This window comes from Malania oleifera, chromosome 3 (genome assembly GCF_029873635.1).
Source record: "Malania oleifera isolate guangnan ecotype guangnan chromosome 3, ASM2987363v1, whole genome shotgun sequence".
Classification (NCBI taxonomy): domain Eukaryota; kingdom Viridiplantae; phylum Streptophyta; class Magnoliopsida; order Santalales; family Ximeniaceae; genus Malania; species Malania oleifera.
The window spans coordinates 95698394-95709725 of record NC_080419.1 but is presented as its reverse complement, the minus strand read 5'-3'; the positions used below and the strand labels follow the sequence as shown (position 1 = coordinate 95709725).

The window sequence follows — 11332 nt, the reverse complement described above, 5'->3', positions numbered from 1 at the left end:
TGAGAGGACCCAAGATGAGTGGCGAAGGCAAAGATACTTGAAGGCTCAGCGTGTAGAGACCCGAGCTTGTAAAAATAAGAAAAGTATAAAGGGGATTTTTGCAGGCCTCGTCAACGAAGCCAATGTTCTCGTCAATGAATGCCCTTCAGTGCTACATTGCCGAAACTCAGAGTCTCATCGACGAAGAGATCTCGACTGACAAAAAAAAAATTATTAGGCTTGGTTTCATCGACAAGGGAAGAGGTTTGGCGACGAACAGCCTTCCATGTCTTGTCGACGAGTTTGATCGGGTCAAAAGGCCTATAGATAGAATTTTTCATTGCTTAAGGGTTAAGACACCCAAAATTCTCTCTCTCTCTCTCTAGAACTAGCGAGTTCACTCTCTCTCTCTCTCTCTCTCTCTCTCTCTCTACAGTTCTTCGCTGCTCGTCGCCCGTTTCGACGATCAAAAGATACTATGAGGATCAAGGAGGTAGGATCTACAATTCTAGCATATTAGATTTTCAATTTGGTGATAAAGGTCGGGATTTGGTTTCTGAGCGTTTCTGTTTCTGTTTCGAAATCAGGTAAGGGGATTATGTCTAATGTAGTGTTTTATCATTTTTGAATCGATAAAAATGTTTGTGGGGCGAGTATGTTATGTTTTCAGTTGAAATTTCTAAAAACCAACCGTTCAAAAAGCTCATTTTCAAGCCTAGGATATACTATATGATATTTTGAGTAGAAATGAACGGTGGAAAGATCGGTTTGTTTCTACAAACCATTTATACAGTGTTTTCATGGTTGCCTATGGGCTATGTTTTTAATATAGAAAACTGTGTGGCAGGTGAATGTTATTTTGTGAGTTATGGAAACACTAGAGATGAGATGTTTGTGTAATATTGAACTATTTGCAAAAATACTGCAATTGTTTTGAGAAATGCAAGAACTTATTAGAGGACCGAGGCTAAGTTTGTATTAAATGATTGAGGTTGGGTTTTATAAGTAACAGAGTTTATTTTGAGGCTGGAGTTTGTATTAAATGACCTAATTGTAGCAGAGGGGCCGAGGCCCGAGATTGTGCTTTATGAGAGGGCCGAAGCGCGAGATTGTATTAAACGGCTGAGGCCGGAGTTTATTTTATGAAATGAGTTTTAAAATATAGTTTTATTTACTTAAATTGCACGATATGCTTTAGGAAACTTATGAACCCCGTGTTGCGAGTGCGGTACTGTTGCTAGAGAGAAAGTTTCACCATTTGACCACGTGCGCCCACATCTACAAGTATGTGGTGTTGGGTGGTCCTGGCTAATTGCCCTTAGTAGAGGAAGTACCTTCTAGGAAGTGGTGGGACAATCGGACCCGCAAGTGATTTGCGGAAGCCTCCCATTGGCGTAATGTAGGGAGTGAGTTAACTTGACTTGGGTTGATCCCCTGAATTTTTGTCTAGCTTTCGGGCCTTACAACCCTGACCATGGGGGTTTGTACATGGCGAGTAGTTCTAGGGTGCATCTTTTATGCATATCTGTATATTTATGTAATGATATAAATGTTTTCCTAATATTGATATATGTTATAAGAAATGAGAAATGATTATACATACTATGTTCAGTAAAAGAGAGGGGTATGATTCTAGTACTGAAAAGCATGTAGCCACACACTGTCATTAACTTAATCTTCCTTATGGAGAGGTGTCTCACCCTGTTATACAACATATCTTTTCAGGGAATCCCAAAGATCGAGTTTAGCAGGATCCAAGGGGTGGAGACTAGTTTAGTTACTTTTTATGAGTGCCTTCAAGAACTCAGATGTGAGTAGTTATTGTAGTATGCCTTTGGGCTTGTATTTATGGTCGTGTGGACCGAGTTTGTGGACTTACTAGATTGAGATGTAATATGAGTATGGAAAGAACCTTGGTATGTATGTTGATTTAGACTCTGGTAATAGTATGTTGAGATTGTTTCATTATTCCGCTGCATATCTTGTATGTTGAGATAGTATCAGGTACACAGACGTTACTAAAGTAGCACCCCAAGCCCACGTGTCGGGTCGGGGTGCTACAGAGTTGGCTTCCTAAAAAAGTTAAAGAAAGCACTTCTGGAAACCGGGAGAGAGCGGAAAATGCTCGCGAGAGGATCTTTCAGAAGGCAATGAAAATAGGTGATTTTGAAATTCAAACTAAAAAGAGTTAAACAGTCCGTAGAGAACGAACTCCGCAACAACGATCTGCAATCAACATAATGCAGATTTTTTTTTTTTCTCGTTTCGCCAAAAAAACGATCGGCTTTTGCAAGCGAATCACAAGATCGGAACAATCAATGGAGCCCGATGAGCAGTGCTCTGAGAGGCGAACATCAAATTGCACATACGAATTGCGACGATTTGAGACAGTTTCTGAGAGAAGCGAGTTGCGCTCCAAGATTCATCGATCCAGCAAGATTCAGAGACGAAAAAGCATAAAAAGAAGAAACGAAAAATAGATCTGCAAAGAACGATCGGCAAACAGCGGGGAGAAGTGCTCTCGGACGGATCAAGCTCAGGAAGTTGTTGTGCTTGAAGTATTTGGGAAGCAAATCTCGAGCAAACTTAGTAGGCCGCCAAACTATGAAGTTAGATCCGTCTTCATTCCAGGAGATCAGGTCGTCAAAGGAAGGATCATCAACAAGTTGATAAGTTTTGGTAAGGAATGATGCCGGGAGAGATCGCTGCGAGTCCCCATGGACGGATTAACCGGTTTGTTTGGCCGGCAATGGCGCCATGGCCCTTGCCTTCAAATCCAAACTCCAGAATACTGAAAAGTTGAGATGTCTTGTAACGAAGCGCGCGGTTGTGTGTTCTTTCTACATAGAAGCGTCGTCGGAAGTTGACCAAACCAACCATTGGAAAACCAAACATCGTCATCGAAACGCGCAAAGAGAGAGAGAGAGAGAGAGAGAGAGAGAGAGAGAGAGAGAGAGAATTACAGAGAGCAGCAACGAAAAATTGCTCTGATACAACGTTAAAATAAATTGAAATTGATTACAAAATGTTATCTTTACAGTAGTATTTATACTAGTATATAAAATGAAAAATACAACTAAATTAATAACTAAACTAACAACTAACAAATTGACAACTAAACTAACAATTAACAAATTAACAACTCAAATAATAGGAAACGGGACCTCTAATTTGATTAGTAAATAGAAAATATAAAATAAAATTATAATATGATTTTAAATATTGTATGTAAATTCGTAAGTATTTGTTCATATAAAATGACCATTCGCTTGCATTGAAAGCACACACAAAGATATATTCGCTTAATTATTTATAATACTCTACAGATAACTTAATATTATGAAATGCTATTTTATTGTATAAATTTATTTTTAGTCAAAAGTTATTTAAATTTAACTATCTAATAATGGGAAGTTATATATTTCTTGTTAGTGAATAAATTCAAAGATTAATTAACAATAATGACTTCATTATTTATCTATTTGATGTTATGGATTTAAAAAAGTTTTTACATTCTCATTGCCTTACAATGACAATACATTTTTTTTATATACAATTAAAATTTATTTTTATATTATTGCTTAATTCCACTTATTTAAAATTTTTTTAATTTACATTGAGCAAAGTAATTTTTTCTTTTCCTCCCCTATCTTATGATTTTTTACATAGAAATCTTACGTTCCTAAAAAATATCTTAATCATTAAAATTTAAATTTCTCTTTATCTTGGAGATCCCAAACTCAAATATTGAGAATGAATAAAATGTGACATGAAATTATAACAAGAAAAAAGGAAAAAAGTTTCATGTCCCGTTATATAGCTCAATAGATCAGCCTTGTAGCAAATGATGCAATTGACTGTAGGTTCAGAAATGTGTGCACGTGTGAAGGGCATTCTAGTAATTTCAGTACGATGGTGGTGAGAAAAGCACCCGGCCTTTTTCCCCATTTGAGCTTGGGGGTTCTACTAGGAAGTATGAAAACAAAGAAAAGTAGGTGATCGGGGAAAGATAGGAAGCAAAGAATATTCATAATACAGAGAACAAAAGGGTAAAAGGCCTTATGCTTTTAGATATGTTCTACAACCAAACTCCAGGCGAGTGCAAAAAGCTAAACCCCCACTCCCTTTTCTCACCTCCCAATTCTATATTGCTTCTGTTATTTTTAATTTTTTCAATTTCAGTTTATAAATTTTACCATTTCTTTCCTGTATGATGTGCCTGTTATATTTATAATTGTATTAGCTTTCATGACAAACTGGACATTTGAGCTTCTGGTTCATTTGAGCTTAATGGGTACCTATCAATCATCACGAATATATAAAAGAAATGAAAAAAAGAATTTTGGAATGGAATGAGATTATTTCTTTTAGTTTTTCTAAATGCCATCTGGGGTTATCTTAATTGAACAATTAAAGTGCTTTGCTTTGTCTGCTGTCCACAAGCTTAGATTCTCTGCGTGCCTATGACACACTAGAGGGTCCCTAGGTTGGGTTTGGATGGTTCATTCATTAGTTGCACTAAGAGTTTTGACCTGCTGTGATTCTTTATTCATAAAAGAATTCTTGCTTTTCTACTTTCTCGTCCCTTTCTCACCTCTTCTTTTCTTGGGTGCTTTTCTTTTTCTAATTTCTTTTAGGCAGTTTAGGGAGCGTGTAACTGGTTTAAGCAAGAGTAGCCGATGCAGACTCTTGATTTTTGTTCCATTGTCGACCTTGGAAATGGGTATAAATAGAGATTCAATTTTAATTTGCATCATTGCAGGAACTCTTCCTAATCAACGGAACTGAGGGTGTGCATAGTGTAAATATTCTGGCCGTGAAACATGAGTTTCAGCAGCTCTACACTGGGTTCTGGTTAGTATTTTCTTCTCTCCCCTATTAAGAGCTTTATCAGCAAGTAGCATCTCTCTGGATCCTGGCTACTTAATTCACATTTAAGCCTTCCGGGTCCTGTGCTTTGTGCTTCCTTGATGCAATATTTCAGGTAGTGGAACAACTAGAAGGGCAGTTGAGTTTGGAAGGACCTATGTGGTTAGGCCCAAAGGGAACCACCAGGTCACTATTGTTTGGCTCCATGGCCTTGGTGATAAGGGCTCAAGGTACTAATGATAATATTTCATCCTTTTGTCAACGCTGTCACGGTTGTGCATTTGGCTTGCAAAATGGAATGGGCGGGAAAGGAATGTAATAAAAATTTGAATGAAAAACATGCACAAATCATTGACAAATTCAATTTCATTCCATTTTTGCTTACCAAATGTATAGTTAGCATGCTTGAAATTTCCATTTGTAAAAACTTGGTATTTTGTGGATTTTGTGAAATTTGATTCCTTTGCCACTATCACAGATGCCTTGTCTGACCATAGTAACTAATTTTCCCAAAAGAAGGGTGGGGGCAGGGGGCGGGGGTAGAGAAATGTCAATATTTTGTCCAACTCCTGTGCAGAATTTTGATGTTAAAATAGCTTCTTGAAATCCATGTCCTTTTCTAGGAGATTCTCATCCTCATTGATTTGACGAAAGAGAGCAATTGGCGCCATGAATTAAATAAATATGGATGGATGTCATTTTCTTCCGTTATTTCTTTTGATCTTAACTTCCTAAGCTATGTTGGGAACCTCAAATTTAAAAATTCTTCTGCCAAATCCTAGAAGATGGGACTACTTTTTCACTACTCTGGCTGTCCTGCAGTGAAGACTGCATGGTTTAAAAAAGTGGATGTGAACGTTGTGTAACGCTGTTGTGTAACTGTTTATTGGGTTCTGGAAGGGAAGAAAAATCATGGCTGTAGCAGCCGTTACAGACCACAATCATTATGTAATGGCAGCTATGACTGTTACAGCAAAAAAAATTATTTTTTTCCTTCTCACTTTTGTTTTTTCCCCATTTTATAAATCATTCTCTATATACTATGTGGTGAGAGGGGGGAAAGATTATAATGAGGAAAATATTGTTTTTTTAAATACTCATAAGAAATGCATTAATTAACAATTAGAAAATACTAACTTGTTAGGAAAATATATATTTTTTGATAATATTAGAAATTTGATATTTACATTCTATATTTTTCAACTCCAACCGTCTTTTCTTTTCTAATTATTGTATATTTGTATTATTTGTATATCTTATGTGTCTAATAGATTGACGGGGTGCACAACCTATTTTGTTTTATTAATTAATTTATCACACATAAAAATTTATCACGCATAAGAACAATGAGAAAGTATAAATACACATGTAATTTTTCTGTCAATGGTGGTTTATAACATATGTAAATTTATTGCCTTTATCAAACAACTTAGTTGAACTAAAGGATCCAAAATATGCTAAAACTCTTTCTAAGAAAGGTTAAAAATTTAAAACATGCAAATACATTAATATGAATAAGGTTGTGTGTGCTTGAAAAAAATTCACAGCCATCATTACACTTCCCATTATGCAACATCCGCTACTCCCGCTTCCCACTACACCCGTTAGTGTTATGTTAGCTACCTGTTGCCATGATTTAAAACCATGGTGAAGAGAGTTATAGATTTTTGTAATACTCTTATTACTGATAATTAATTTAATCAAAATTTTCTGAATTCCTTTGTGACCAAATCTTATCGAGATGATACTATTTTCATCATCCATAGTTAGCTGTACTGTTTTGGTATATTTTATGGTTAATAGTATTGCTGAGACCTGATCTTAGCTTTGGGTGTGGTCCCAAGCTAAAAGAATTTTAGTGGGTGGTTCCGAATTATATAACTCCAGCCTTCAAACTTCTAGCATGTCTATTTGTGATTAGGTTCTCAGATGTTGTTACTTCATTCTCTCTTTGCCTCCTGATTATGCATCTTGAGGTAGCCATTAGATGCTAGCATCTATCTTACCATTCTTTGCTTTGTTTTGCAGCTGGTCCCAGCTGTTAGAAACTCTTCCTCTCCCAAATGTAAGTATATGGATTTTTTTTGAGTTACTCTGGAGCTCTTGTATGGATGCGCATGCTACATTTATTACTGGACTATTGGTTCCCCTCTTTGTTTTAGTTGGAGAAAATATTATCTCATGATTGGTAGATTTATCATCTGTTTCTATGAAACTTATTTGATGAAGATCAAGTGGATTTGCCCAACCGCTCCTACTCGACCAGTAGCCCTATTTGGTGGCTTTCCTTGCACTGCTTGTAAGGATTTTTCCATTCTGTAACTATTTCATTCTGGTTTGAACCGCCATCTAATTCGTTGTCTGTCATCTTTTAACAGTTATGAAATACTTGCCTAAAAATTGAAAATTACCTAGTGACTTATTGTGTCCCCTATCTATAAGTTCCAGTCTTTAATTCAAAATTCTTGTGCTATTCTTACAATTATGAATGCAGTATAATCTGTTTCAATGATTTGTAACAGGGTTTGATGTAGGAGATATTTCAGAAGATGGTCCTGATGATTTGGAGGGATTAGATGCCTCTGCAGCACATGTTGCAAATCTGTTGTCGACAGAGCCTCCAAATAGTAGGTTTTTTTCCATTATTGGTCCCAAAACTCTCATTTATTTTTGTGTTTGATGAATCTCTGAGGTAAAGAAAAAAAAGTCATGATTGGAAGTTTGTGTATATTTATTTACTAGAAACTGAAAAAGAAACAAGCAGTTTTGAAGGTTTTGGAGTGCTTTGACAAGGATTTCTATGCTGCAATCTCTTTATGTTGAAAAAAGGGATGTAAAATGTTGATTACCTCTTTCCATCATGTTTTTTATCCTCTTTTTTATCTTATCACTCAATCAGTAAACTGATTATCTTTTTCACTATCGTTAGGCTTTTGTGACATGTATTCACATCAGTTCCATAGTGTCTGCAGTCATTCTTTTGTCAATCTTATCCATGATGAACCGTGTCCCAGCCCTGACCTTCCCACTCCTTCCCTAATAAAAAACACTACAGTAGACTGGTTGTCCAATGGAGACTGATTGAATTCACTGCATTATACATTACATTTGGAATGGGTTTAAGTATGTTTTTAATTCTATTGAATGAGTATTTTTTTCTTCTGACAGTCATATTAGTAAGAATACATCAGTATTAGTTTTCTATTTGTCAACATGCATGATGCAATGCACAATGAAACAACAATAGATTGACTCAATTTATATTTGAGGCCAAGAGTCCTCCTGACAATCTGAAGTCTACTCACATGAGTGTTCCAACATTGCATAGAAAACCCATGCATGGGTTGGATTTTCTTAAGTGATGCAGGCACATCATTGTGCAGTAGTTTTCGAGGGTTGATACGGTGATGCTGACATCATTTCATCATTGAGTCAGTGATATTTTCAGGAACTGGGGGTCTATGACATTTTCAGTGGATCTCTATGTATGCACAAGGCATATGGAAGTATTATCTAATTTTCTTGTGCCCTGCAAGCATGTAATTGCCATAAGATGTAGAACGAACTAATGTGTTGTGCAAGGCCTTTTTAACTGCTTAATAACTTGGATATGACTTTTGTGCAGTCAAACTTGGTGTTGGGGGCTTTAGTATGGGAGCTGCAGCTGCCCTGTTCTCTGCCACGTGCTATGTTTTGGGGCGATATGGGAATGAAAACCCATACCAGCTCAATCTAAGTGCAGTTGTTGGTCTAAGTGGCTGGCTTCCATATTCAAGGTTTGCCTTGAGCATATATGCGTACAGAGGCATGCCCAAGCACAATTACACACATGCTCACACAACATCCAAATGCAATTTATGATAAGCATTTCATTTTGCTCAGCAGATGTTCTTTTCTAGGACCCTAAGGAATCGGCTAGAAGAATCACAAGAGGCTGTAGGACGTGCAGCATCCTTGCCCATTTTGCTCTGCCATGGTTTGGGTAATTATATTCATCTCTGATATTTAATAGTTTGTTTTATAGTTTTCTTATCCTATCGGTGCACATCTACATCTAGCAAGGAAGTCATGAAGGAGCCATCAATCTTCTATCGCTCTGGGTTTATTCATCATTCTTCACTTACATCCACGCTAAGTTTTTCTCTTCTTATTCAGCCAAAAAACAGTAGTTTTCTTCTCTCATCACTAAAGAACTGGCTGTAGCATCTTCATTTTGCGTGTTATTGATAAACATTATATTCTATGCACCTTACACAAAATCAGTTGGTCCTACATACATCAGGGCAAAGTATCCTAAAGATGATTTTACTGTTTACATGTCACCCAATTTCCCTTAGCAGCTGGCTTATGCCAAATTAATACCCATGCATGCACATGTATGTATGCTCACTTACAAGCACACATGTCCTTGTTGAGCTATTCCTTTGGAACCTGGTATGTGCTCAACTCCAATGTTGTCATTACTAGTTTTGTTGCTCATCGATCCTACCATTCTCATCTATATGTTCATATATCTCAATTGCTCAAAATTCTTTTTCATCTGTTTGAGTCAATTTGCCCTCCATCCTATAGAATATAGCCTTTTGGTCAGTTGGGATGCAATCATCCGTCAGTCACTTGGAACTCTCTCTCTTCAATCAACATACCAAGAAAGCACTCTCAATATAGCACCTGTCCAGTTTTTTGCTGATGCATGATTTACTTGCACTTAAAATTTTAGAACACCAAGTCCAGGTAATGTTGTTCATCCGAAGGGAAAAAGATATAGGCAGCACTTCATATTATATGTGATTTTAAAGCTCTATGGAGGCCATAGAGCTGTATTAGGTGCATTAAGGAATTGTGAAGTAGTTGAGATTTAATTCAGAGATTTCTTGAATGACATAATGGTTCAGTGCATAGAAAAACTTGAGTTTAGATCATTTTCAAATTAAACCTAAATATTGATTGTCAGTAGTCGTCGTTGAGTCTATTTCTAAAAGATTTCTAACCTTTGGTGTTACAAGTATCAATGAAGATAACTCAAATGTGGAGCAGCAGAAACTTTGAGCTTTAGAGTTCTCAAAAAAGCATCCAGAGTCAGGTCTTTGGAAAGCTGTGGGAGTGAATATATATTTAGTCCAAGCAAAGCTCTCCTAGAATTAATTATCCAATTTATTTTCATGTTATTGAATGCTGCAGAAAATTTTAGTCTTTTAGAATCTTCATTATCAAGTGAGTGAAAAAGGCTGCAGCAATTCCGTTTAAAAAATATAGTAGGATTATGCAGGATTCTTTCATCAAAGGGTAAAACTATCATATAAGAATCATGAAGCAAGAAGTTTATGCGATGGTCTTTCTAGTTACGTAGGCCTCCTTAACTGTGAGTTTCAAGATCATGGTGTATATGAGGATAACTTCTTGTGTTTTTTGTGTTGTAGGCGATGATGTGGTTGCATATAAACACGGAGAGGAATCTGCAAAAACCTTAAGCTCGGCTGGATTTCAAAATCTTAATTTTAGAATTTATAATGGGTAGTTGATTTATTTTTGCCTTCAGCAAGGACTTCATGTTTAGTTCACCAAATGCAATCTGATCATTATTTGATTTGGCCATGCAGGCTTGGTCACCATACAACCCCTGATGAGATTAATGACACATGTAATTGGCTGGTTGCAAGATTGGGGCTGGAGGGATCTCCTTCGGAATTTGCAGAAATAGCAAGATGTGAGCTAAAACCGTAAAAGTAGAGCGGGGGGACAAGAAAAAAAAATAAAACAATAACAAACTTCTCGTTGACGAGTAGAAAGGGGAAATAAAGTAGATGTTAGTGTTGGATATAGGATGTAGTGGCATTATTTAACGTAGTATTCCCCTGTGATCATATGCCCTTATGGTGATTTTCCCCCTCTATTTTGAAACCTGTTGGCATCTTATGTATGAGTAAATTGCTATTATATATAATTACATATGAACTTTTTGGTGTTAAACGACCCTCTCTCTCTCTCTCGGATTTGAGTCTTTTGGTTTCTTATGTAGTTGAAAGGCAATAATTTGCAGGGTTGCTGAGCATCAGATGCATTTTGAAGCCCATTTTTCAATGCAAGATATTGAAAATTTCTCCTTTCCTACTATACAGCCAGGTAACTGGCAAACAAACACGCTGCCATATATGGTCTGGTGACTGATTTGGCTGGAAGTGACAAATGCATGAGAAATTCTGTTAATGCATTCCAGGTAACTCATTGTAAAGCGAACTGGAAACAATTTACGAATTAGTGCGGGCTGGGTAGTAGTGAGAATGAGGCTTTGATATGGGATGAGATGACGTAAAGCTTTGCCACCCCATATCATTATACATTGTACCTGTAAGTAATTGCTAGGACTTTTCTGTCTGCCCCCACTCGAGGCCGTCGCTCATTTTGTCTGCAATTGATGCCTCCTTTAGGAGAATAATGTGACATCAAATTCAGGGCACTTTAACGACACACCACATGCAGGTGG

General features: G+C 36.8%; 1 protein-coding gene across 2 annotated transcripts; it reads left to right on the top strand.

Annotated features, from left to right (window-relative positions):
• The first annotated feature begins 3825 nt into the window (after positions 1-3825).
• On the top strand, positions 3826-10818 carry LOC131150879 (uncharacterized). 2 transcript variants are annotated; one of them, XM_058101928.1, is made up of 10 exons: positions 3826-4028; positions 4742-4833; positions 4964-5078; positions 6877-6913; positions 7078-7147; positions 7371-7475; positions 8474-8624; positions 8748-8830; positions 10269-10362; positions 10449-10818. In XM_058101928.1, the coding sequence occupies exons 2-10, from the start codon at positions 4803-4805 to the stop codon at positions 10570-10572; spliced, it is 810 nt and encodes a 269-aa protein (XP_057957911.1). In that variant the 5' UTR covers positions 3826-4028; positions 4742-4802; the 3' UTR covers positions 10573-10818. The 2 variants fall into 2 exon arrangements, with proteins under 2 accessions (XP_057957911.1, XP_057957910.1); XM_058101927.1 differs by having other exon boundaries at positions 3826-4074.
• Positions 10819-11332: the final 514 nt, after the last annotated feature.

What these genes read in the sequence shown, in the direction of transcription:
- LOC131150879 (XM_058101928.1), top strand. Translation starts at nt 4,803, where the DNA reads ATGAGTTTCAGCAGCTCTACACTGGGTTCTG. An exon ending in AAACTCTTCCTCTCCCAAAT is followed by an intron (nt 6,914 to 7,077) that starts GTAAGTATATGG and finishes TATTTGATGAAG; the next exon opens with ATCAAGTGGATTTGCCCAAC. An exon ending in TGGCTTTCCTTGCACTGCTT is followed by an intron (nt 7,148 to 7,370) that starts GTAAGGATTTTT and finishes GATTTGTAACAG; the next exon opens with GGTTTGATGTAGGAGATATT.